The 25,347-nt window shown below is 38.4% G+C and overlaps 1 protein-coding gene across 1 annotated transcript in view; it reads right to left on the reverse strand.

Annotated features, from left to right (window-relative positions):
• ZNF804B (zinc finger protein 804B) overlaps window positions 1-22,556 on the reverse strand; it is a 572,217-nt gene extending 549,661 nt beyond the window's left edge. The window contains exon 1 of the mRNA XM_005679302.3: window positions 21,791-22,556. Within this exon, the coding sequence (XP_005679359.2) occupies window positions 21,791-21,898 (108 nt within the window). The 5' untranslated portion in view covers window positions 21,899-22,556. The remainder of the gene's footprint in view (window positions 1-21,790) is intronic.

Consider the following 25,347-nt stretch of genomic DNA (forward strand, 5'->3'; position numbering starts at 1 on the left):
TAGATAGGGGAAAAAATGGAACCAGTGAGATACATTATTTTGGGGGGCTCCAAAATCACCACAGATGGTGACTGCAGCCATGAAATTAAAAGATGTTTGCTCCATGGAAGAAAAGTTGTGACCAATCTAGACAGCAGATTAAAAAGCAGAGACATTACTTTGCCAACAAAGATTCGTCTAGTCAAAGCTATGGTTTTTCCAGTAGTCATGTATGGATGTGAGAGTTGGACTATAAAGAAAGCTGAGCACTGAAAAATTGATACTTTTGAACTGTGGTGTTGGAGAAGACTCTTGAGAGTCCCTTGGACTGCAAGGAGATCCAACCAGTCTATCCTAAAAAAAATCAGTCCTGAATATTCATTGGAAGGACTGATGCTGAAGCTGAAACTCCAATATTTTGGCCACCTGATGTGAAGAACTGACTCATTTGAAAAGAGCCTGATGCTGCAAAAGATTGATGACAGGAGAAGGGGATGACAGAAGATGAAATGGTTGGATGGCATCACCAACTCCATGGACATGAGTAAGCTCCAGGAGTTGGTGATAGACAGGAACATCTGGCGTGCTGCAGTCCATGGGGTCACAAAGTGTTGGATACGACTGAGCGACTGAACTGAACCGAACTGAATACTGCTGCTACTGCTGCTGCTAAGTCGCTTCAGTCGTGTCTGACTCTGTGCGACTCCATAGGCAGCAGCCCACCAGGCTCCCCTGTCCCTGGGATTCTCCAGGCAAGAATACCGGAGTGGGTTGCCATTTCTTCTCCAATGCATGAAAGTGAAAAGTGAAAGTGAAGTCGCTCAGTTGTGTCCAACCCTCAGCAACCCCATGGACTATAGCCTTCCAGGCTCCTCCATCCATGGCATTTTCCAGGCAAGAGTACTGGAGTGGGGTGCCATTGCCTTCTCCAGAACTGAATACATTGCTGTTCAAATGAATGTTTTGTCAAAATTTAATTTTTCCGTATGTGTAGATACTCAAAATCTTACATTTACTTCAAGTTAATATTTTCATTTTTACCCAATCTAATCAACTAAGATTGAATGTATGCATAAAAAAATGACCAAGGGGTTACAGGTTTATTAAGTGCCTACTAAGCCCAAAATCCTGCAGCATCCAAGTGCTGTCATTTACCTGGATGAAGAAGACACATATCCTACTGCCAGGAGACTCAAGGAAAGAAACAAGCATGTGAGCCAACAATTAAAACACGATTCTGTTTTAATAAAGGGATGTGAAAACTGTCATGGTCGCATGATAGTCAAGTGGTTTCACACTTGAGATTAGATTCTAAGATACAGGGTCCTAATGCAACTCTCTCCCCCTCAGTAGCTGTAAAACGTGGAGCCACGTCTCATTTGCAAATAGAATAGTGACACCATCTTAAGACTGTTTTAAAAATTAAATAAGACAATGTGTGAAAGGTGTATTTGGGAAAAGTATGTCTGATGTAGAGTGAGTGCTCCTGATCTGTTACTATCACTATGTCCTGGGCATTAGAGAGGTGTTTTGAATTCCAGGCAAGCACTACAGAGGATCCCTAAGAGTTACCAGTGGAGGACAGGAGAATGAGCAAGTCATAAAACCGTCCTCAGTACTGGCCTCTGAAGTTCTAAACCACAGGAGTATTTGCAAGTTCACATTGGTTCAATAATTTTACAAAATGTTAATATATACAACAAACTCATGGGCTGCTTGTTTAAACTATACATCCAGGCCTGACTCAAGGTACACTGATACTTTAAATCTGCAGGTTAATCCCCTTTAGACAATAACCAATGAAGATGAGCTCTTAAGGCCATTCTAGCTTGATTTTGCTAGGCCATTCTGTCGCTGAAGCTGAAGCTCCAACATTTTGGCCACCTGATGCAAAGAGCTGACTCACTGGAAAAGGCACTGGTGCTGGGAAAGATTAAAGGCAAAAGGAGGAGTGGGTGGCAGAGAATGAGATGGTTAGATAGCACCACTGACTCAATGGACATGAATCTGAGCAAATGCTAGGAAATAGTGGAGGACAGAGGAGCCTGGCATGCTGCAGTTCATGGGGTTGCAAAGAGTCAGACATGACTTAGTGACTGAACAAAAACAACAAGCTTGATTTTTACTACAATTAATTCAGTTGCCATATTTGACATGCAATTTATTTTCCCTCTTAATCTTCCAGAATCAGGACAAAGTAACATACATACACCAAAGATTCTCATTACTGACTGCATTTAAATCAGACAAATTGATGGTTTTTCTCTAGAATACTCACAATATTTTAACGCCAATTATTGAAAAATGAATCAAAGATGAGAAAAGTTCACTTCCAAAACATATATCCTACAAATTTATTTCTCTAATGTGTGCTTTCCATTCTAGACTGTAAATTCCATAACAGATAACATGGGGACTCATTCATATCAATAACTTCACTATTACGATGCCAGACACAGTTAATCCAGAATTATTTTCAGGAAAATGTAAAATACTTCCATGCCAGGAAATGGGAGTGGTAGGAAAGATGGAAGGAATAGAGTGGAGAAATAGTTAGGAGTGAAATGAGCAGATGTACTAATTTGTTGAGGGATTAAAGAAAAATATTCTCAAAATTCAAGCCTAGACTGTTCAATGATGTCCCCAGCCAAGAAAGCATGCACTTGGTAGAAGATTAACTTAGTTTTGGCTATTATGTGTTTAAGATATCTATGGGAGATAATAACTAGTGAATAACCACAGATGTCTATGAATCTAAAATTACGTGTTGTCGTAAAAAGAATAATGGTCCCTTAAATACCCATAATTTAATTTAATAATAATAATTAATAATTTAATTTAACCTGTGAATACTATCTTCACGTCAAAAGGGACTTTAAAGATGTGGTTAAAACTTTAAAACTAAGACCCTTCAGATGAGGAGAGGAGATTGGGTTGTCCAGGTGGGCCCAATATAATCCCCAAAAAACCTTTAAAGCACAGAGATTTTTCTAGCTACAGAGAATCAGAGAGATGGCAGCTGGAGAAGAACTTGCTGGCTTTGAAAATAGAGACGGGAAGCCATGATCCAGGGAACATAGGCAAATTCTAGAAGCTGAAAGAGACAAATAAATTGGTTCTTCTTTAAAGACTCCCCAAAGAAAAGCAGCCCTAGCTGCACCTCGATTTTATCCTAGTGAGACCTATGTGGGAATTCCGACCTATGGAACTGAAGAATAATAAATTCGTGTTGTTTGAAGCCACTAAGTTTGTGGTAATTTATTACAGCAGCAATAGGAAACTAATACACATAAAGTCTGGGGTGAACATATACATCCTTCAGATTTCTGTATAAAAATTTAGCATAATTTCCTCTATTATTTAATGCCCCTCCCTCTTACTTTCTGCAGTCTTGAAGTAAGTGATGTAAATGTAATGCTGGGTATTTCTCTGTTGCCAGTCAGTTCTATCCTAACCATTCCTCTCTCCCTAGGAACTGGGACACATAAATTGTGTACCCCATAACTCCTTGCCAGTTGGTTTCTGGTTACGTCCGCCAATGGAAAGAGCCAGCCTAATCAGAGAAGTACGAGAGTGGAAGTTAGCAAAAGAAAGGAAGCCATGATTTTCTTCCTTGGCTCTGTCTCCTGACACCTTAGCACTTAGCACTCAGCACTCAAAGGTTCCAGTAGTGGTGGCAGCAGCCTCAGACAACTGCCAGCCTCTGTGGCAGGAGCACAGTGGTGCCAGCACCCAGCAGTTGTAGATACCAGTCACTCAGGCAGCAAATCCACCAGCACCAGCGGGGCTGTCAGCTCTGCAGAGCAGTGGTGACATGGTGTCAGAAGCAGAATCACAACCAGAGAAAGGCTTGTAGGGTTTAGGCACCACTTTCCCCTTTGTTTCTCCAGCCCTAGGAGCTTCGGTGATTTCCTGCAGTTACAAACCTCTTGGTAATAGCATCTTTCCTTTTCTCTCCCTCAGCCTTTTCAACACATTCATAAACAATTCCTTGCATTGTATTCCCTCTGTTTGAAAAGCTGAGAATGTTTTTTTTCCCCCTAAGAGGAGAGTATATGTGCATAAAAGCTTATACCTACACAAGGACTTTAATATTTGCCAATAAAGCAACATAGAACATAGATATAACATGTACAACCTTTATTTACCTAATATGTCATCACCTCAAATAGTTTACTATTAAAGCAGGTTGTTCCTGGGGAGAGAAAATAATGGAAGGGAAAATCACATGATTGGTCCATCAGAATTTTCAAAGGAAGTGAAGATATTTAAACAGTAAGAGTATGAATGCTTATCATCACAGAGTTAGTAGTTTTAGATTAAATATCTATCTCTGTAGAAAAGAAGAGGAAAATTACACATGGCAGCAAGATCATAAAAACAATTCATGTTTAACGCAATTCACTTTGATGAAAACGAGAAAAATGGAAAACCACTTCAAATGTATCATTGTCTTGAATTAAAGCTGTATCAGGAAAGCAGGGCATACTGGGCATTATCATGATAAAGTTGCAAAAACACAGGGCTTCTACTTGCAACAGTTCTTTTAAACAGAAAGCTAACTAGCCTGCACTTGTCTTCCAAGAAAACACAGCTACAGTAAAGAGCCATCTTAAAGGACCATTCAAAACAGCAACAGTTTCCACAAGTTGTTTGAGTTCTGTGCTTAAAACAGTTTAAGGGGTCAAGGAAACCTGTTTATAACAGAACAAGCCAAGTGCTATAGGAGTATCCATCAACTGCCTTTCATTGCACACTTACTATACACCCAACACTTTGCTAAGACTTTAGCATTCGTTAGCTCATTCACATCTTGCAGGGGCCCCACAAGGTGACTATCATCACCAAAGAACAAGCTGAAGCTCCTGGTGCTGAAGCAGTCATACAGCAAGTTAGAACTGGAGTTGGCGGTCAAACTAGTTCACTCCAACTCATCTATACGTTTAACTACTTCTCTATACTAAATACAGGAAGGGAAAATGTCCATGCTCTCACCTTAAAAGTCTGGGGGTGGAGAGTACAGACATGGGGAAAACAGGCAAAACAGGTATACAGACAACACCACAAAACCCTACACACATCAGGGCTTTTATTTTAAATTTTTAAATGTATATAGAACATGCAACCTTTGTCACCAAGCAACACTGGAAGGAACTCCTCTTTTAGTGACCACACATGTATTTCAGAGATGCATAGGCACCTCATCTAAGGAAGCCAGTGATTATTACTTTGGGTCTTTAATGTTATTGTCTTAATTGTTTCTAATACTGTCTGATTGAATTTTCCTTAAAAAGACAAAATGAGTTTCTATAATTAATTAAAAGCATTCTAAAAATCCTCTATTTTCCTTTGTTTTCTGGATAGAAAAATGCTATATATCCATCAAACAGGAAAATATTCATTTGGCCAGAACACCCCAGGTTACCCTGAAACAGCAAAAAGGAATATTTTGGGTGAAGCTGAAATCACAGTATCATTTTTCTGTATAGATCTATGAAGTCAATCCTCAGTTCTTCTTCCCTTATAATGCCTATTTTTAATGGACTTACACAAATGATTAATGATGATCCAACTCCCATACTCTTATTTTCTTATTTGTAAATCATTTCTGATTCTTGTTTGTAACAACGTAAAAAGCCATGGTTCCTAACTCATTTGGTACAACCCACAAGAAGTAATTAGGAGTACCTATGTCAGGACCACAGAGTGTTTAGTTTCGCACTAAGATTAAAAACCATATTTCCAACTTAGTATCTTTATTTCCTTGTCAGATGGCCTACAGGAGCCTATATGGTTGGCCCTTACCTGCCAGTCCTCCCTTATTTTGCACCTCTTAAGCCCCTTAGATGAGGCTTTCCTCATAGCTCAGTCAGTAAAGAATCCGCCTGCAATACAGGAGACCCGGGTTCAGTTTCTGGGTTGGGAAGATCCTCTGGAGAAAGAAATGAAAACCCACTCCAGTATTCTTGCCTGGAGAATCCCATGAACAGACAAGCATGGCAGGCTACAGTCTATGGGTTCACAAGAATTGGACATGACAGCAACTGAACCACCACCAAGCCCCTTAGATACCATGTCTATTGTGTTTAACCTCACTCTCATCAGCATCTTGGACAGTGTCCACACAGCATGTGGCAAGGGTCCCAAATGATTTGTGAAAACAGGATCTGAACTTTTATGAGTTTTGAGGTTGTTGTTGTTGCTCAGTTGCTCAGTCTTGTCTGATTCTTTGTGACTTGACGGACTGCAACCTGCTAGGCTTCCTTGATGTTCACTAGCTCAGAGAGTTTGCTCAAATTCATGTCCATTGAGTCAGTGATGCCACTTAACCATCTCATCCTCTGCCACCCCTTTCTCCTTTTGCCTTCAATCTTTCCCTGCATCAGGGTCTTTTCCTATGAGTCAGCTCTTTGCATCAGGTGGCCAACGCATTGGAGTTTCAGCTTCAGCATCAGTCCTTCCGATGAATATCCAGGGCTGATTTCCTTTTAGGTTGACTGGTTTGATCTCCTTGCAGTCCAAGGGCCTCTCAAGAGTCTTCTCTAGCACCACAGTTTGAAAGCATCAGTTCTTTGGTGCTCAGCCTTCTGTTTGGAACTGTACAAAAACAACAACTCTCACATCCATGCATGACTGCTGGAAAAACCATAGATTTGACTAAACAGACCTTTGTGATGGTACCAGGTGCCATGATCTTTTTTTTATTATTCTATTTTTAAAATTTTATTTATTATTTATTTTTTAAAATCTTTTTTACTGTTGAATTTTAAGCCAGCTTTTTCACTCTCCTCTCTCACCCTCATCAAGAGACTTATTAGTTCCTCTTTAGTTTCTGCCATTTGAGCGTTATCATCCGTCATATCTGAGGCTGCTGAATATTTCTCCTGACAGTCTTGATTCCACCTTGTGATTCATCCAACCTGGCATTTTGCGTGATGTACTCTGCATATAAGTGAAATAAGCAGGGTGACAATATATAGCCTTCTTCTACACCTTTTCCAATTTTGAACCAGTCCATTGTACCATGTCTGGTTCTAACTGTTGCTTCTTGACCTGCATACAGGTTTCTCAGGAGACAGGAAAAGTGGTTTGGTACTCCCATTTCTTTAAGAATTTCCCACTGTTTGTTGTGATCCACACAATTAAAAGCCAATTTAGCATAATCAATGAAGCACAAGTATGTGTGTTTCTGGAATTCCCTTGTTTTCTCCTTAATCCAATGTATGCTGGCAATTTGATTTCTGGTTCCTCTGTCTTTTCTAAACTCAGCTTGTTTCTACGTCTGGAAGTTTTCAGGTCACATATTGCTGAAGCATAGCTTAAAGGATTTGGAGCATAACCTTACTAGCATGTGAAATAAGCACAATCATATGGTAGTTGAACATTCACTGGCATTGCATTTCTTTGGGACTGAAATGAAAACTGACCTTTTCCAGCCCTATGGCTACAGCTCTGAAGACAGTTATAACTGCCCTAAGAATCTTTCACTGGGAACCTGGGTGACAGGTGAGTTTATCTTCTAAGCAGGATAGCAAAGAGCTCCTCCAGGACCTGTTAAGTCTTCTTATTTCTCTTGGGGCCTTCCTCTTAGTGGTCTCCACTCTCAAGGGGCACCTAAAGACCTTTCAAAGCAGAACTTTGAATTAAGACTCATCTTTACTGCTCCCTTCTTATACTTTCATGTCCTCATTTTGTTCTATATTTTATTTTGGGCACCTAACACCTGAGCTATTAGGTTAAGAGAAGAATTTTTTCCAGCTCCTTCATTTACATCAAAGAGTACATCATTAGCAGGATAAAGCATATTTCTTATATATATTTTCATCTGGTGGTTCCTGCAATGCAGGAGACCTGGGTTCAATCCCTGGGTTGGGAAGATCCCTGAAGAAAGAAATGGCAATCCATTCCAGTATTCTTGCCTGGAGAATCCCATGGACAGACGAGCCTGGCAGGATATAATCCATGGGGTCACAAAGAGTTGGACATGAAGGGAATGACAGAGGATGAGATGGCTGGATGGCATCACTGACTCGATGGACATGAGTCTGAGTGAATTCCGGGAGTTGGTGATGGACAGGGAGGCCTGGCGTGCTGCAATTCATGGGGTCGCAAAGAGTCGGACATGACTGAGAGACTGAACTGAACTGAACACACACACACACACAAATGGGAATGTCTGGCATTAGCCACTAAGAACAGAAGATTCTCCATAGAATAGAAACAGCATCTTCTCTTGGGTGGGGGGGGGGGTGGCCAACCATGCCTTCTCCCAAGGGAAAGGGAAGCACTCAGATCTTCACACCTCCACAAACTCCTGACTAGTGCTCTGATGCAGCCTCTCCTCTAGGAACTCTCTCTACCACATCCCTTCATCCCTCAGCCAACTATAATTTCAAGGCTGGCCTAGTAGGCTTCACCCTACAGTGACATCAGCAGGATCACAGAAACTCTGCCTTCAACTGCTGTCATTCCCTTGGTCTCATATAAGCAGTCAAAGTCTAAAAAAAAAACAAAAACAATTTACTAACATCCAAAATAAAGCAAAAAGAACAAAATGGCAAAATCTACAGATAAAAGTTTAGAACTGTCTAGGTAAAAATTACTTTCAAGCTCTGACCTAAGTGTTCAGTGCCATGGGCCAACCAACCATCATCTCTCTTCATACAATTCAGATGCCCCCCTCACTTCTTTCTTATGCTTTATTCAAATGAACTTGGTCACTTACCAAAATGTGCAGATAGAATTACTTTCAAGTGTATTTGCTGCATGGAAAATATACCTTCGTTTCTGATATTATGACTTATCTTTCAGTTTTGCTACATAGCCAATAAGGGTTGGACACATAGCAGACCCTTACAATACTTGTTAAACATGACTGGATAAATAAATGAATTAATGACATTGACTTCCCAATTGAAATGTTCTTCTGTTTTCACTTCTAGAAACCTTAGGCTTCTCCCAGACCAGGTTCCTATATCCAGATTTCTGTCGCACACAATGGCTATTTCCCACTGACTCTGAAGTCTGCTCAGGGACTCCATTTAGGAAAATACTTGAGCTTCCTTGAGCTTATTTATGAAGGTGTTCCTGAAATCCCAAAGTCACCTTAATGTTTTTTTTTTTTTAATAAAAACTTCAAACTTAGACTGAATGTAATAGATAATCAATGTCTAGCGATGGAATTAACTGGCAATGTGTCAAATAGTTAATTAAGTTACTCTGGATAAGATATATGCATTTTAATTATGCTTTGGAAACAGCAGATCCTTGCCCCTCATAGTCCATCTACTGCTGCTACTGCTACTGCTAAGTCACTTCAGTCGTGTCCAACTCTGTGCGACCCCATAGACGGCAGCCCACCAGGCTCCCCTGCCCCTGGGATTCTCCAGGCAAGAACATCAGAGTGGGTTGCCATTTCCTTCTCCCATAGTCCATCTAAGTGGTATTCAAATCATAAAGTCCCAGGGCTCATGCCTAGATGTATCTTCCCTGCCCAGCATCCCTGCCCAGAGAAAAAAGAGAAGGTTTTCACCACTCAAAGCTTTCCCCCATCTTTAGCCAAAGGTTCCATCTATTTGGGGCTTCCCAGGTGATTCAGCAGTAAAGAATCTGCCTGCAATGAGGAGACACAGGGGATGCGGGTTCAATCTCTGGGTGGGAAAGATCCCCTGGAGGAGAGCATGATAACCCACTCCAGTTTTCTTGCCTAGAGAATTCCCTGGACAAAGGAGTCTGGCAGGCTACAGTCCATAGGGTTGCAGAGTTGGACACAACTGAAGTGACTGAGTGTACATGCATGCATCCATCTATTTTGCCGGCTCCAAAGATTTCCTTTGAACTAAGAATATGTGAAAAAATAAAAACAACTACAACATGAAAACCACTGATCAAACATTAGTGAGTTGTTTCCAAACAGGCTGGTAAGAAATTGTGAGGTTGTAGGTTCCTCCCATATTTCATCAAACACAGTGCTCATCATAACCAGAAACTGAACCTTAGAGCTATCCTTATATTCACAACTTAATGAAGAATTTAAAACTTTATGTACCCAAATTGGTGTCACACAAGTAGATCCCAAGTTGTATTCCAGTTACTGTCTATTGGATCTAATTCTAGGATCTTCAGATTCAGTGATGCTTATATAAGTTCATATAATACTCCCTATGAATATGTTTATGCCAATTATAATTTTGTTCCAGATATGCTTTCTCAGGGATTCCCAGGAGGCTCAGTGGTAAAAGAATCCCCCTGCTAATGCAGTAGACATGGATTCGATCCCTGGGTCAGGAACAGCCCCTGAAGGAGGAAATGACAACCCATTCCAGTATTCTTGCTTGGAAAAGCCCATGGACAGACGAGCCTGGTGGGCTACAGTCCATGAGGTTGCAGAGTCGAACGCGACTTAGCTATTGAGCACATATGCATGCATGCTTTCTCACCTGTTCTATTTCTTGTAGAAAACTGATTCTCTATCATTTTCAGGGGTGGAGTCTATCCTGATGATCACAGAGGATGTAACTGAGTATGATTATTAAAAAGTTTACAGCAAAGTGACTTATTATTGGTAGGAACACAGAAAGAAAATTTATTGCAGTTTATTACTTTTCCTTTATAACACAGTTTCACAAATCTTCCTTCTATAATGATAAGAAAACAAATCATCAGTGATCGCCACTAAAGGTTGCTCCAGCAATATCATGCAGAGCTCTTGAACTCACAGCATGTAGCATATGGATACTGGAAGTTGAGCATTTTATTGAAAATACATGATCAGTTCTTTAAACATATTTAAATTCATTTAATTTAGGGTTGATTAATATGAGCATTGTTTGGGTTTTATCTATAATATTCTTGGCAATAATCCTGTTTCCATAGCAACACAGGCTTGTATTTTATCCTTATGCATGTGTGTGAGATTATAACAACTTTGTAATAAAGTTTACATATCATTTGCACATAAATTTCATTTTTTTATGAGAAGTCCAAGATAGAGGTTTCTTTCCTTTAATCATTTACTAGCTCACCACTAAATACATAATTCACATATCCTCAAATAATGAGAATTCAACAGAGCCGTTCCTAACCAAAGATATCAAAATCTGCATGATGGTCAGATCTTTGAATTTCAACATGTACTATTAAAGGAAAGATAATGAAATATCACAAATGTCACCCTGGATACGATCTGTGTTGTAGCATGAATCCATTCATTCTTACCAGATCAGTATTCTCTTGTTCATTTCAAATAGTTAACAAGTTAGCTGTGTCTGTCAAAGTGAAGTAGGATAGTAAGCAGCGGAAACATTGTCTAGTTACCTATACTTACCCAAAAAGAGGACTTTGTTGTCAGCTGAACTGCAAGGATATGAATTTCTTACTACAACTCTTTCTAATATCATTTTTTTTTAAATAAGGTGGTTTATGATCTGCAATTAGGACAATAGTCGCCTTTGGTTTGGGTGATGCTTGATAAGAGGCACACCTCGTGCTTCCAGGAAATTGTAATAGATCCACATCTGGGGTATTAAAAAGCTATACATTTACAATTTGTGACAATTTATATATTATGTCATTATTTAATACAAAATGTAAAAAGTAACTTTCTATTTAGATACTGCTATGTCTAGAATAGGAATGTTGAAGATTTTATGAAATTATAATTGTTATTTTGACTCATCCCATTACTTTTTATTTAAAGCCAGTGTGTTTCATCACCTAGGAAATTTGCAGATATCTAAATCAAAGACTCAACAAACCAAGAAAAATGGCCCTAAAACATGCCCTTAAGTTTATCTTCTGTATAAGGATGTATACAGTATGAAAGGGAACTATTAAAAACTATTTAAAAAATAGACATGATTTAAAAGAGCAAAACATCTATTACATTAAACAGTGTAATAAAGTATTTTGAGTTGCACAAAATTCAATTAATAAATAAGAAAATAATGCAAGTAATATACATGAAGAAGGTTAGGTCTCACAAATTTTTCAGTCCTGTACTGAAAAATCACCAACTGTCTCTGAATAGTTGAAAGGATATAATACTGAAGACAGAGTAGATCTGTCCTCTTGTTTCCAAGGGGCACACTGAGGAGGAATACTGAGTAAATAGGAGGCAGAGACATTGGGGGAAGGCAGAAGGAGACAGTCTCACTAGAGGATCAGTCACTTTGGTGAGCAGAGGCACCCTACCACTGGAAACGTGTGCCCATGTTAAGAGTAGTTGTATTCATTTCCTATGGCTATTCTGACAAATAACCACAAACTTACTGGCTTTAAAGATCACACATTTATTATCTTATAGTCTATTAAGTCAGAAGTCTTACTAGGCTAAAATCAAGGTGTTAGTAGGGCTGTGATTTTTTTCTGGAGACTTTACAGGAGAATCTATCTCCTTGTCTTTCTTGCTTCAAGAAGTCATATGCATCCCTTGACTTGTGGCTTTTTCCTCTATCTTCAAAGCCAGCAGCATAACAACTCAAAGCTCTCCCTCTGACTCTGACACTTCTGCCGCCCTCTTATAAAGGTCCTTGTGATTCTACTGAGCTCACCTGCATAATCCAGGAAAATTTTCTCAACATCCTTAATTTAGTCACATCTGTACAGTCTTTTTTGCTATGTTAAGTTAAAGCCAAAGGTTTTAAGGATTATAATGTGGGCATCTGCTATCATAATGCTATCTTAAAATGTATATAGTGGGAAGCTAAACCAGATTGTTAAAATTCCTTCCAATTTTTATATCCTCTAAATAAGACAAATAAGTCAAATATTTGTTAACAACTGTAAAAAAAAAAAAAAAAAAAAAAAAAAAACCTGGCCATACAAAATGCCTGATTCTCTCCATTCCAGAGAGTATTACTATCTTTCTGTATGTCTAGTTGAAATGGCTGGATATTTTAATTAAAACTCATTATTTAGAAAAAAGTCCAAGATTCTTTTAGGATAGTGACCACATCCTGACTTACCCAAGACAAAAAAAAAAAACTATCAGTACTAGCAAAACCTTATTGGAAACTGTGTGATTGCTAAGTTTAAGCCATTGGAGAGGGCAGGCAATTATGCAACAACCGTTTTGCAGCTGCTCCAGGATGGTGCTTTCTCAAGGGCTACAGTGGCCAGTGACAAGGAAATGATTGTCTCTTTTTCAAAAGAAAGAAAATGAGAACAAGATAGAGAGAAATGGTGTGAAAACAACTATCTTTCCTTCTTACTACACACTTCTAAATGGGAAGGGAACGGTCAATTTCCTAACGGTCAATTTCCTAATTCATTTCACAGAAGCTATTAAACATGTGCCAATGAAAAATATGGCTCAACTAATTCAGGTATGAATTTCATCCATTTATATATAGCCATTCTTCAGCCTCTTGTGGCCTTTACAAAAGATGTTCTGAAGCAGTTACATGGAATAAAGCACTTTGCAATTTGGAATAATAGGAAGTACTATATTATACTTGAGGCAATTGACCAAAGCATCTTGGTAGAATTTGAAGTGAAAAGCATCACTTTGGAAAGAGTGACCACAAAATCCAGTAGAACAGTTTGCATTCTAACAGATTCTAACTAACTTGGGGAAAAACAATTCTCTAAGAAAATATTTTCTTCTTGGAGCTACCAGAAGGACCAAAGGGAATATATATATCAATTACATTTTAATTGGAATTCTTTTGTTTTCTATTGAAACCAATCATAAACCAGAAGCTATGTACAGCTCTCAGAATATAAAGAAAATGACAAACATGACTTCAAGGATCTCACAATTCATGGAGAAATGGAGACAAATAAACAGTGATTACAAGCAATTATGGGACTGTGGCCTGAAAGGGAAGCACCTGATTCATGAGATAAGGGACTTCGTGCAGATTCACATGAGAACACAACTCTTTCAGTTTGAAAGAATAATTTAAACATATCCCAAGAAATGGTAGCAAAAAAAAAAAAAAAAACAGGATTTGTAGCAAACAGAATAGCATGTGCAATGACAAAAAGGTCCATAAACACGTGTCATAGTAAAGAATTTTGAGTAGTTCAGTATGACTGGACCATAGGATTAGGCGGAAGAAGAGAGTTAAAGCTGAAGATGTCCAAAGGGGCTAGATCATGAAGACTCTTAGATACCACCCAAGGACTATGCACATGTTCAGATAATGTGAATGTAACTAATATGGACACCTCTTGACTCTTGACTTCATATTCAGGTGAACCAAATCAACAAGAAGGGTCAGATTTCAGTGGAGCCGCCTCCATTCTCTCCATCATTCAATAAGGGACTCAATAGTTACTTTCTCTTTACAAAATGGTATTCATATTATTCACAAAGAGAAAAAGCCTATCACCTTTGCTTACCAAAGAACATGTTACAGAATAAAATTATTCATAGCAAAATGGGGATCTGAAAAGTATGTCATATGTAGGGAGAAACTGACAGTATATTTCTGCTATTGAGGAGGTAACATGAGACAAATGAACTGCTCTGTAACAGTGGGAAAGGCTTCCCAAATAGCTCAGTGGTAAAGAATCTGCCTGCCAATGCAGGAGATGCAGAAGACTTGGGTTCGATCCCTGGCTTGGGAAGATCCTCTGGAGAAGGGAATGGCAACTCACTCCAATGCTCTTGCCTGGAAAATCCCATGGACAGAGGAGCCTGGTAGGCTGCAGTCCATGGGGGGAATAAGAGTCGGACACGACTGAGCGACTTCACTTTCACTTTTCACTTTCATGCACTGGAGAAGGAAATGGAAATTCCCTCCAATGTTCTTGCCTGGAGAATCCCGGGGAGAGGGGAGCCTGGTGCACTGCCATCTATGGGGTCTCACAGAGTCGGACACGACCGAAGCGACTTAGCAGCAGCAGCAGCAGCCAGTATTCCTGCCTGGAGAATCTCCTGGACTGAGGAGCCTGGCAGGCTACAGTCCATGGGGTCATGAAGAGTTGGACACAACTGAGTAACTGAGCACAGCATAGCACATAACTGTGGGGGAAAGGGCAGGGGAATAGCAATGATATGTGGGTTCTGAAAGAACATATGGGGGAGGCTCTAAATTTTCAGCTAGAGATGAAAATTATTAATATGTGTGATTAATGAATAGAGAAGGAACATGCATGCTCGAGTTGGGGAGCAGACAGAATGGGGTGGTTCTTACAATTTGCAGAGACCTCTGCCTCTAAAGTTAGAAGTATATGCCAACATTTAGTCATGAACCAAAAAAGATGTTGAAGAAACTGGTAACCATGCTAATGAAAGGAATAAGGATCAATGGCAAGAAGAATAACAGGGAGGTAAAAGACTGTTTAGAAAAAAAAGCTAATTGGCAGTACTCTTTTCAAAATAAACTGTATTCTGCTTCTTACACCCACAGAAAAGTGAAATCAAACTTGCCAAAAGGAATTTGCCAATTGTCAAAGCAAAAAATTGGCAGCTCTACTTATACTTGCTACCAATGAATAAAATGAATACTATCCATGAATCACATTCAAAGCTGTCTAGTCTAAAATCCTGAGTAGCATCCTGATAGTTGGATAGTCTATATTTTATTATTTATTTATAGCCTGACTTGCTTTCACAACAGACTTAAGTCATCTAAAAGAAACTTTATACATTAAAACAATAAATGTAAGAGAATGAGAGTTACAGAAAATAAACGAAAAATAAAAGCTAGACCAGGAATAGGAGGCAAGTAGGAGTGAGAACCTCATGCTGCCTTGAAGGTCAGCATCACTCTGGGAACCCAGAGATTGGTCTTTAGGTTTCCTAACAGTCCAAGAAGAAAGGGAATATAGATCATGATAAACGGCTCTCTTAATCTCTCAAGGAAAATTACATTATCCGTTTTTTGGAAGGTAATGTTTAAATTTTTGGTATCAAATTTAAATGAAAGCGGTGTTCACTTTAAATTCAGTGTATGCTATTAGGGATCCATCTCAGGAAAAGCAAGATCAGTAGTGAATACTTTTAAAAGTCCTTTCCATTTTAAATAGTATATAATACTCCTTTGCATTCTTGGGTTCAATAAGCTAATAATGTCTTAGTTACAAATGAGAATGCTGTCTACTTATGATGTAATTCACCTTTCCACAGTTCCTTTTCATATCCAATAAGCATTTCCAATGCAAGAAAGACTCTGGAACTTGGTGACTGATATATTCCTATTATCATCATAACTCTGCATTTTATGAGAGCATATCAAATATTTACTATCTCTCTCTAGACCTTATTCACTAAGTAAGCCTGATCTATCTACAAGACTGCTGCTTGTCATTTTATAAGAATTACCTGGAAAACTCTGTTAAAACCAAAATATATTTTCAAGCAAAGTAGCATTTTTATCTCAATTTTGATTCAAATTATTTTCTACAGAATATGTATGTGTATCCTAAAGAATTATTGTAGCATTGTGTAGTTTAACAAACCAAATTCATACTGAAACACACTTCATAAAGTTATTCAAAATACATATTACTCTTCTCAATCTTTGCTCTCAGTACAGCTTTAATCTTATTGACATCTCAAGCCCTATTAATATTTAACACCTGAAAACTACATCTCTAAGTGAAATCTTACACAACAAAGATTTCATAGTTACGATTAAGTCTTTTTTTTAACAAAAGTACAAATGATTAAGTTCTATGTTAAATAACATCCCCATTTAGCCACCTATTGAAAATATGTTTTATTCTGTTTCCAAAATATGGGAAATAAACCTAAAATATAGTTTATATTCATTGTTCATCTAAAAGAAACAAATCAAGAAACTGATCTATTAAATTATAATTGTGAAATAAATGCAATATGAGCTAATAAAGCCACAAGTTATAGCACTCAAATACTCATTGGCTTCTTATCATAGAAACTTTCTGAAGTTACAGAAACATAAATTAAGTCCTAGAAAGTTGAGAGTTATTCTGGAAAGCACAAATGCCAACTACAAGTTTCTCTAATCATTTAGTTGGGGGAGAGAAGAAATGGGTTGAAAAGGCTATGAGAGAAAAGGAGATTGCTTAGTACAATATTTGACATAGCAAAGAAAACATGCTCTGTAAGAAATGTAACTGTGTCTTCCTTAAAAAAAATCTGAAAGTTTCAATATGAAAGGTACTATATGTATTCATGAATTCAAGAAGAAGAGGCAGGTGACTTCTCAATTGGAGAATATATCTTCATAATTATTCTTGGCACATGAAAAGTGCAACAATTTGAGAACATTTTTGGATATGTTTAACCATGTACTTATTAAACATAATGGAAATACATACAATTATTATAGTCATTAAAAAAAGCAAGGTCGTAATTGCACTCATTTCCTCATAAGGGCTTTTCTGAATAAATGCATTCTCAAGGTAATTAATCTGTACTAGAACTTCATTCATTTACACATATGCATTGATAATTTTTTAAAGAGAACTTTATAGAAATTTTTAGTCCATTTAAAATGCTCATTTGTTTATATATCACCTCTTTCAATTAGGTAATGCAGTCAGTCATATAACTTAGAATAAAATCACTAAACAAAACAAGATAAGAATTAAACAATATCATCGTCCAAGGATCCTGATATGTTGCTGAGATGAAAATCCCAAGAATTTTCTTCACATCAAATGTTTCAGGGGAAGACAACAGATAATCCTGGGTGTCTATACAGTTCCCAGGAATAAGTACCTTTGAAGAAGTATCATTTTATCTAAGCTTTCAGAGAATGATAATAAGCTGATCATGTACCACAGATCAAACTATGATTATTGTTGACATTTAATCACTAGATAAACTGAATGACAGTCATACTATTGTTCACACACAGATTAAATAAACTATAATAAACTATCACAACTCTTAAATTCGATATATTTTACATTACTTAAGATAGCTAAGAATATATTCAAATATTTTTGACACTACATAGAGGATATTACTTATTTGAACTCAAACATAGCGGTAGAAGAACTTTCAAGTTCCGGAGTTGTAAGAAAGTTTACCTTTTAACAGTTCTGACAGTAGAGGTTATAATATATAGGTAGCTTCCTGTACTTGAGCACTGGCAACGAGTGTGTATCTGTATGCACCTGTGCTAAGTTGCTTCATTCATGTCCGACTCTGTGACCCTATGGACTGTAGCCCTCCAGGCTCCTCTGTCCATGGGGATGGGGATTCTCCAGGCAAGAATACTGGAGTGGGTTGCCACACCCTCCTCCAAGGGATCGTACTGACACAGGTGTAAAACTGTGTCTCTTGTCTCCTACATTAGCAGGCAGGTTCTTTAGAGCTAGTGCCAACTGTGAAGCCCATATATCAGTATATTTATGCATAAATATATGCAGGCATGCACGGACACGTGTGTGTGTGTGTGTGCATCTGTGATTTTTAAAGTCATCATTCAATCTTATTATATATTTGGAATATGGTGGGAGATAAATATACTAAAATGTGGGAGTTATAATATTTTCTAAAATTGGAGGCTTTTACCAATAAGCACTATGTGATGCTCTGTTATTTTTTTCTCTAATCTCCTGTATTTAAAGTAACATAAACTATCTCAAATCAATTATTCACATCTTAATTAGGATAAAAAGCAATAAGCTATTTCTTCATGCCGAGTCACCAAAAAGAAGAGAGATGCAACAGATAAGACATTTTAATGTTTTCACTTTGATGATAGGAACTGAATTTCACTCTAGGATTTTTAGTTTACTGATCTGTGAAAACTGTTTAGGGGTAAAATGCTTTATTTATTTCTCAAGTATCCCATTAAGTATTTATTACAAGAGTTCCATGTAATGATTCAATGTTTTCTAAATGAAATCCTTTCAAATAAAAATGTATATAAATATAAGCATCCCCTTTTTACTGTCAGTTTAATACATCCTGTGTTCAGATTCTACAGACATGTCATTTTAACATGACAAATTATACAACTACTTTAAATACATAACTGAATAATTATATCTATAAGACATTGAAATGTTAAATTCATACTACCCAGGTATATTTATATCAGAACTATCAAAGAAAGAAACTCATTACATCAAAAAGGAATTGTGGGTATTCTCCACTCTAAACAAAGTTATAAAATAATCTTATTCAATGATTCTGTTATGTGCTACTTTCAAACAGCTCTACTAAAACAGAAAAACATGGATTACAATTAGAAAGACAGTCAGATTAAGAAATAAGAACCAATATTTAAATTACTGTAGAACTAAGTGAAAATGAGTTAAATACCCCAATCCATAGTCCCAGATGAGCTGAGTTTCAGTGAGTAGAAATAACTAAATTATTGACACAGAGGTCAATTTGAGACCATTCTGGGCATTAAATTTGAAAAACATACCTTCAGAGTAGCTATGTTTTCATGAAAAATAAATAATTATATACCATAGATCTGTGAGTCTGCTGATGATAAATACTTATAAATACTCAATACTTATGCTGATGAAAAAAATCAATATACTTCTACTAACCTGAAAGTAACTGGAAAAAAAAGTGATGATATATAACCAGTTTTCACCTTTATGCTTCACAGCTCATTCATGAAGAAGGCATATATAAACTCATCTGGACCAGGAAACTGTTACTTAAGTTCTCAAGGGTCTAGGGTCCAGAAGATAGTGACCTATTTTAATTTAAGGATAAAGACTAAATGTTATGCAAGGTGAAGGAAAATCTGACTTGTCTCAACAACCTGCCAGTGACAGAGAACGAATAAATATCACTTTTCACGTACTGCTCATCTCATGTGAGAAACTTTTCAAACCTTGAAATAATCATTCAAATTCCATAGTAAAATGCAAAAGAAGACAAAATATATCAGGTTTAGGAAATACACAGACTAATTCAGATATTTTTAAATGACGCAAATGTAATTTAACTATAGTCAAACATTTAAACTGTAAACATTGGAGAGAACAGTCCAGTGAGTCAAAATGTGACACCTAGGTAAAAGTAAACAAATCAGTATTTTAGTGAAAACCAGCCCAGTAATAAATAATAATAGCGTCCTGTAGACGTGCGCTCTGGTCAGCCAGGAGGCCCATGTGGATTATGGGCTATTTTCTTACATCCACATTCATATGCCCAGTCCCTAATGGGGTCATTCAGGCTCCTAGGAAATGAATGAGCATAGTGGGATGGGGAGTACGGGGAGAGGAAGGACTCTCTTTGACCATATAACAGAAATTTTCTTTGCAAACCTTTCACATTTTGGAAGATTAACACTTCCATATTCTAACCAAATTAAATAGAACTAAACAATGTAAGAACTATGAAGTAATTCTCCCTTTATTCATTGAGTGATTAAGGGACATACACCTAAGGCACTATGGATTTCTACAATCAGAGAGTTTGGGAAGACAGCCACAGAGCTTATCAAAGGGTGGAAAAAAATAATACCTGTGAGGAAGATGGAACATTCTTGGTTTTCTAGATGAAATGAGCTTAAAGAAAAGTTTGAAGGATTTAAGTCTGCTCTAAGGAAGATTCTGACACCATGGGTTGTTAAATAATAAGGTGGTTTGCTGAGACTGCAGAAACTCTAGTCCTGAGAATCCTTCAAAACAGGAAGGATTCAGACCAACTGCTCAGAAACACTGAATATGGGCTTTATTCAACTAAAACTCTCCAAGACCTTTCTAACTCTATGACTTAATTGTAAATGCCAATATGAACAGTATATTCCATCTTACACTTTTGACTCAGTGCTAAACAGTTGCAGGGGGATTGCAATGACCTACTTTTTACAGTGCATGAAAGCATGTGAGGAAATAGTTTGTCACAATCAGGAGTCCTAGTGATATCTCTGGTACCTGCACTTTCTGATTTCAGATTTCTCATGCAAATCACACATAGTATTTAATCACAGGTTTTTATAATATATTGCAGTTTTTGAATAATTCATGCTAATGAAGAATTAAAAACCAATGGAAAGTACCAAAAAATAAAAATAAAAATGAGACAAATTCAGTTCCCTCTTTATACTATACATTAAGGTACTGGTTTTTCACATTAAACTGGAAAAAAATGTTCTTCAAGTTTAGACCCTTAATCTCTTACTAATAATTCAAAACTTTAAAAAGTAAATCATGACCTTTTTGGAAAAACATTTGAATCCTTAAGAAATTCATCTATAGTATGTACTAAGAATGAACTAAAATATATACTGAAGCCATAGATTCTGATTAAAAACAAAAAATACTAAAACAAATAGTAAACTAAATTGAATAGTTTACTAAGTTAAGTAGCAGTCACTCAGATTTGCATATCAATTCATCTATACATAGTACAAAAAAACTATATTTTCACAAAGAACTCTTTGGCTTTTCTTAAAGTACCTGCCATAGTGAAACATTACATTTCACCATATGGGCATCCAACACTTTTCCTTTGGCTAGAACTCTGATGCAAAAATCTTTAAAGAGTTTATTGTCTTATAAAGTAAGTGCAGCATGATTAAACTAATCCCAACTGACGACTTCACAAAGCATGGCTATAAAGTGCCAATCAAACTTTCTATACTGCCCAAATCAGCAGAGTCATAACTTGACACAGCACTCAAAAGCTACTTTCACAAGCCCGCACTTTACTGAATTCGGTAAATAGTTGCATCCTAAACACTATAGATACTAATGACTGTGTTGAAAATACACATGTAAACCCACACGCCTCATGTGCAAGTCTCTCAACAAACTGCATAAAGACACAATACACTTATGAGCAAGGTAGATACCCATCTCCCCCTCATTGTGCCAGGACAGCATTTCTTTCTATTTGTATTAATTCTGATGGTGGTACGTGTGTGTCTGCGCGCGCGTGTGTGCAGGTTACCGGAGAGGGAGATCCATTCTTGCAGAGGGGCCCTCTGAAGACTCCTTTAATGCCCCGGTAGTGCCCATTGCTGAGATGTCTCGAACTGATGACCAGGTAACAAGCCATGTGGGTTCCGGGCGGGAGGTGTAGAGTCTCAACTCCTCACCAGGCGACCAGCCTCGGAAATGCGGGCTGGTTTCTCAGCAGCAACAGTGATTGCCACCTCCCGAGATGAAGCGGCCAGCAGTAAGCAGGGGACGCTGCGGCCGCGCGTCCCGGCTCCTTGCCCCGCGCGGGGCTCCTGCTGTCAGCAGCAGCTGCTCTGACGGCGGTGGTGGCGGCAGCGGCAGCCACAGAGCACTTAGGGGACCCGGCGAGCCAGTCCACATGCTGCTCTGGCCAGGTGGCTGCTCAACCGCCGATCGACGATGTATATTTTTTAAGGACAACTTCCTGGATCCGCTAGGTGACCAGCAACTCCTCCTCTTCCCTCCCGCCCCCACCTTCGCACTCAGTGCGCGCTCAGGGGATGCTCAGGCGCGGGTCCCCACGGGCTGGCCCGGGCGTCCGCGGCCGGGCTGTGTCTGCGGTGCCGCGAATCAGCAGCAGCGGCAGCCTTCGCGGAGAGTGGCGGGGAGTCCTCGGAGCGCCAGATCGCTGCCCCCGCTGCAGTGGCGAGAAGGGGGCGGGGAGGGACGGGCGGGCCGGGTTGAGAACTGGGAGTTGGGGACGCGGAGACTTGTGAGTGGGGGCTGTCAGCGCGACGGCTAGGAGCCGCCTGGGAGGCGAGGGGCTCGCCAGTGGTTCGGCGTGGCGGTGACAGCTGCGGCGGCGTCAGGAGGCTCTCCCGGGGGCGGGAGGCGCCGCTCCATCATCCCGCCATCAGCAGCCCTGAACCCCTGTCCCTCTCAGCCCTGTGTCTCTGGGCCAACTTTGTGTTATATTGGGGGCGGGGTCCTGCCGGGCGGGGGGTGGTTGTGCACGGTGGAGGAGTTGAGCGGCAGGAGAGCATTTTCTTTACTCTTCCCCTGCCTGCTCGCCTTCAGCATTTCTTCCGCGCTCCGGCTGACAGCTGCGCTGGCCAAAGCAACAGCTCCCCACTCGGCTGTAGGGATGTGCTGTGCAGCCCCCAATAGGGCAAACAGATTAGAGGCGCTATAGTAGGTAATGGATGGCAGAGGAAGTAAGTTTGAGATAGAAAACTTGTATAAGGAATAGAAACGAAACACACATACATGTGTCTCCATTTATTTGTCTTCAGAGTTATAAACATGCACCTACAAGTCTTTCTTGTTTCCTTAAAGAGGCAGATATTTTTGCTCTTTATAGAACGTTTGTTTCTTCACAAGCTTGAACAATCACCCTTAAGTTGTTGGTTTTTTTGTTTGTTTGTTTTTGTTTTTGTTTTTTAATGGATGTTGTATCGTTTAGGGCAAATAAAGTCACCAGAGAGGAAGCCGCACTGAGAATTAAAGACTCGTGCCGAAATGAGCTCTGGAAGAAGGAGGCTCTTGCAGAGTCAGGTATCAGTACGCCCTCTCCCCCACCGGCTAGCGGATCTTCCTAGATGATCTCTCTCATCCTCTTCAGATCTGTGTTGGGCGAAAAGGAAAGGTCATCCCTTTCCCCTCTTTTGCCTTAGCACTGGAATTAATCGCAAGATTAAGGCTAATGTACCCAGGCCTCTCCCCAGTTTTTCCTCTTCTAACATAATCCCCATCTGCATCCTGGATAACATTGAAGACCTCTAACAAATGACAAAAACCGGTAAAAAAGAAAAAAAGAAAGCAGGAAATTAAAATTCTATTCTGGTAACTCATAAAACTCTTAAAAATAATCCCATGAATATAACCTCTGTAACTGTCCAATAAAGGCTTGATTTTTGTTTACATTATTGCAATATCCTTAATGTTTTTTTTTTTTTTAATTTTAAAATCTTTATTTCTTACATGCGTTCCCAAACATGAACCCCCCTCCCACCTTCCTCCCCATAACATCTCTCTGGGTCATCCCCATGCACCAGCCCCAAGCATTTATTAAGAAACACACAAATGTATTTCTCGTTTTAAAGGTTTCAAATAAATTCTTTCAAGCGTTTTAAAAGTGTTTACATACTAGAAAGTGACTTAGTATATAAAGTGAAAATACCAATTTCTTTCAAACTTCAAGTTAAAAATTACTGATAATGAGGTATTGTGAAGTAAATCTTGCAGGGATTAATTATTTTGTAACTATCTTCTTGGGAAGAACTTTTGAAATTTTTTAAAAAATTGCAGAAACAACAGATACAATATAAACACTTTTCCATTTCTACTAAGATGTGTTTACTTAATAATGATGTATTTATTTGATGTAGAGTTGCAAAATGTTTCCATAAAGCTGAAAGTGAGTAATGTTGCTCATACATATACTTTCAGATATATTCTATTCAAAGAAAATGTGTTCATAAACAGTGAAATTTCAAAATCAGGTGAAATCTTTGCCAGAAAAAAAGTGGGGATTTTAAAAAGAGATCGTGTGTCTCAGTCTATAATTACAGTCTCACTCTTCGTAAATGTAAGTAGCAAACAGCAGTCAGGACCTAAGTGTAAACATTCTTGAATGGAATAGAAAAATGAATGACGTCACATGCTGTGAATAAAAATTCCAAGGATGCTTTGTCTTCTTCATTAAGTAAATATGATTCCTAATAATGCTTGATTATTTTGAAGAATTAGGTATGCTTTTCTAAAATGAAAGGATTGACTTAAGTAATGAAAAAGTATATAATTCAAATATACCATCCTATTATTATTTTTTTATTCAAAATATCCATTAGCTATCCTGACAATCTTGTTCATTTAATTATTATGTGCATTTGAGTTTTCCCATAGGAAACAAAGTAATCTAATCCCTTTTTATAGTAATGTTTCAAAGACTGGAGTCATTTTTCTAAATTCTTTAAAAAATCCTAATTTCTTAAAAATTATTTACTTTTTGAGGTCCTTCTTTGTTAGAAATGAATGATACCAATTCTGTTAATTTGCCATGTTTTTTAAATCAATTAGGGTGGACTTCCCTGGTGTCTCAGTGGTAAAGCATCCACCTGCAATGCAGGTCTAAAGGTTCGATCCCCGGGTCAGGAAGATCCCCTGGAGGAGGAAATGGCAACACACTCCAGCATATTTGCCTAGGAAATCTCATGGACAGAGAAACCTGGAGGGCTGCAGGCCATAGACTCATAGACTCGTAGACTCAACCACCACCATGGTTGTTCTTGGCTTTCTAATTTTTTTTTGCCACCCATCTTAAAATATTTAGGCAAAAAAATAAAAAAACTGACATAATTGTTATTCTCAGCCAATTTTAATAATAGTCTTTAAAACAAACAAAAGAACAGTTCCCTTTTCCTTGCCAGATTGTGACTGATTATCTATTAGTGTGATGTCATCATATGCAACAATTCTGTATCACTCCTGGCCTCTATTTTAAGTGTGTTTTGCCCATTCTAAACAACAGAAATGTGTGCTTTTATTTGCAGAGTTGCTATAAGTACAAAGTTGACAAGTTGTGTTGACTTATCAAAGGAGATTCCT

Source organism: Capra hircus, chromosome 4, assembly GCF_001704415.2.
Source record: "Capra hircus breed San Clemente chromosome 4, ASM170441v1, whole genome shotgun sequence".
Lineage (NCBI taxonomy): Eukaryota > Metazoa > Chordata > Mammalia > Artiodactyla > Bovidae > Capra > Capra hircus.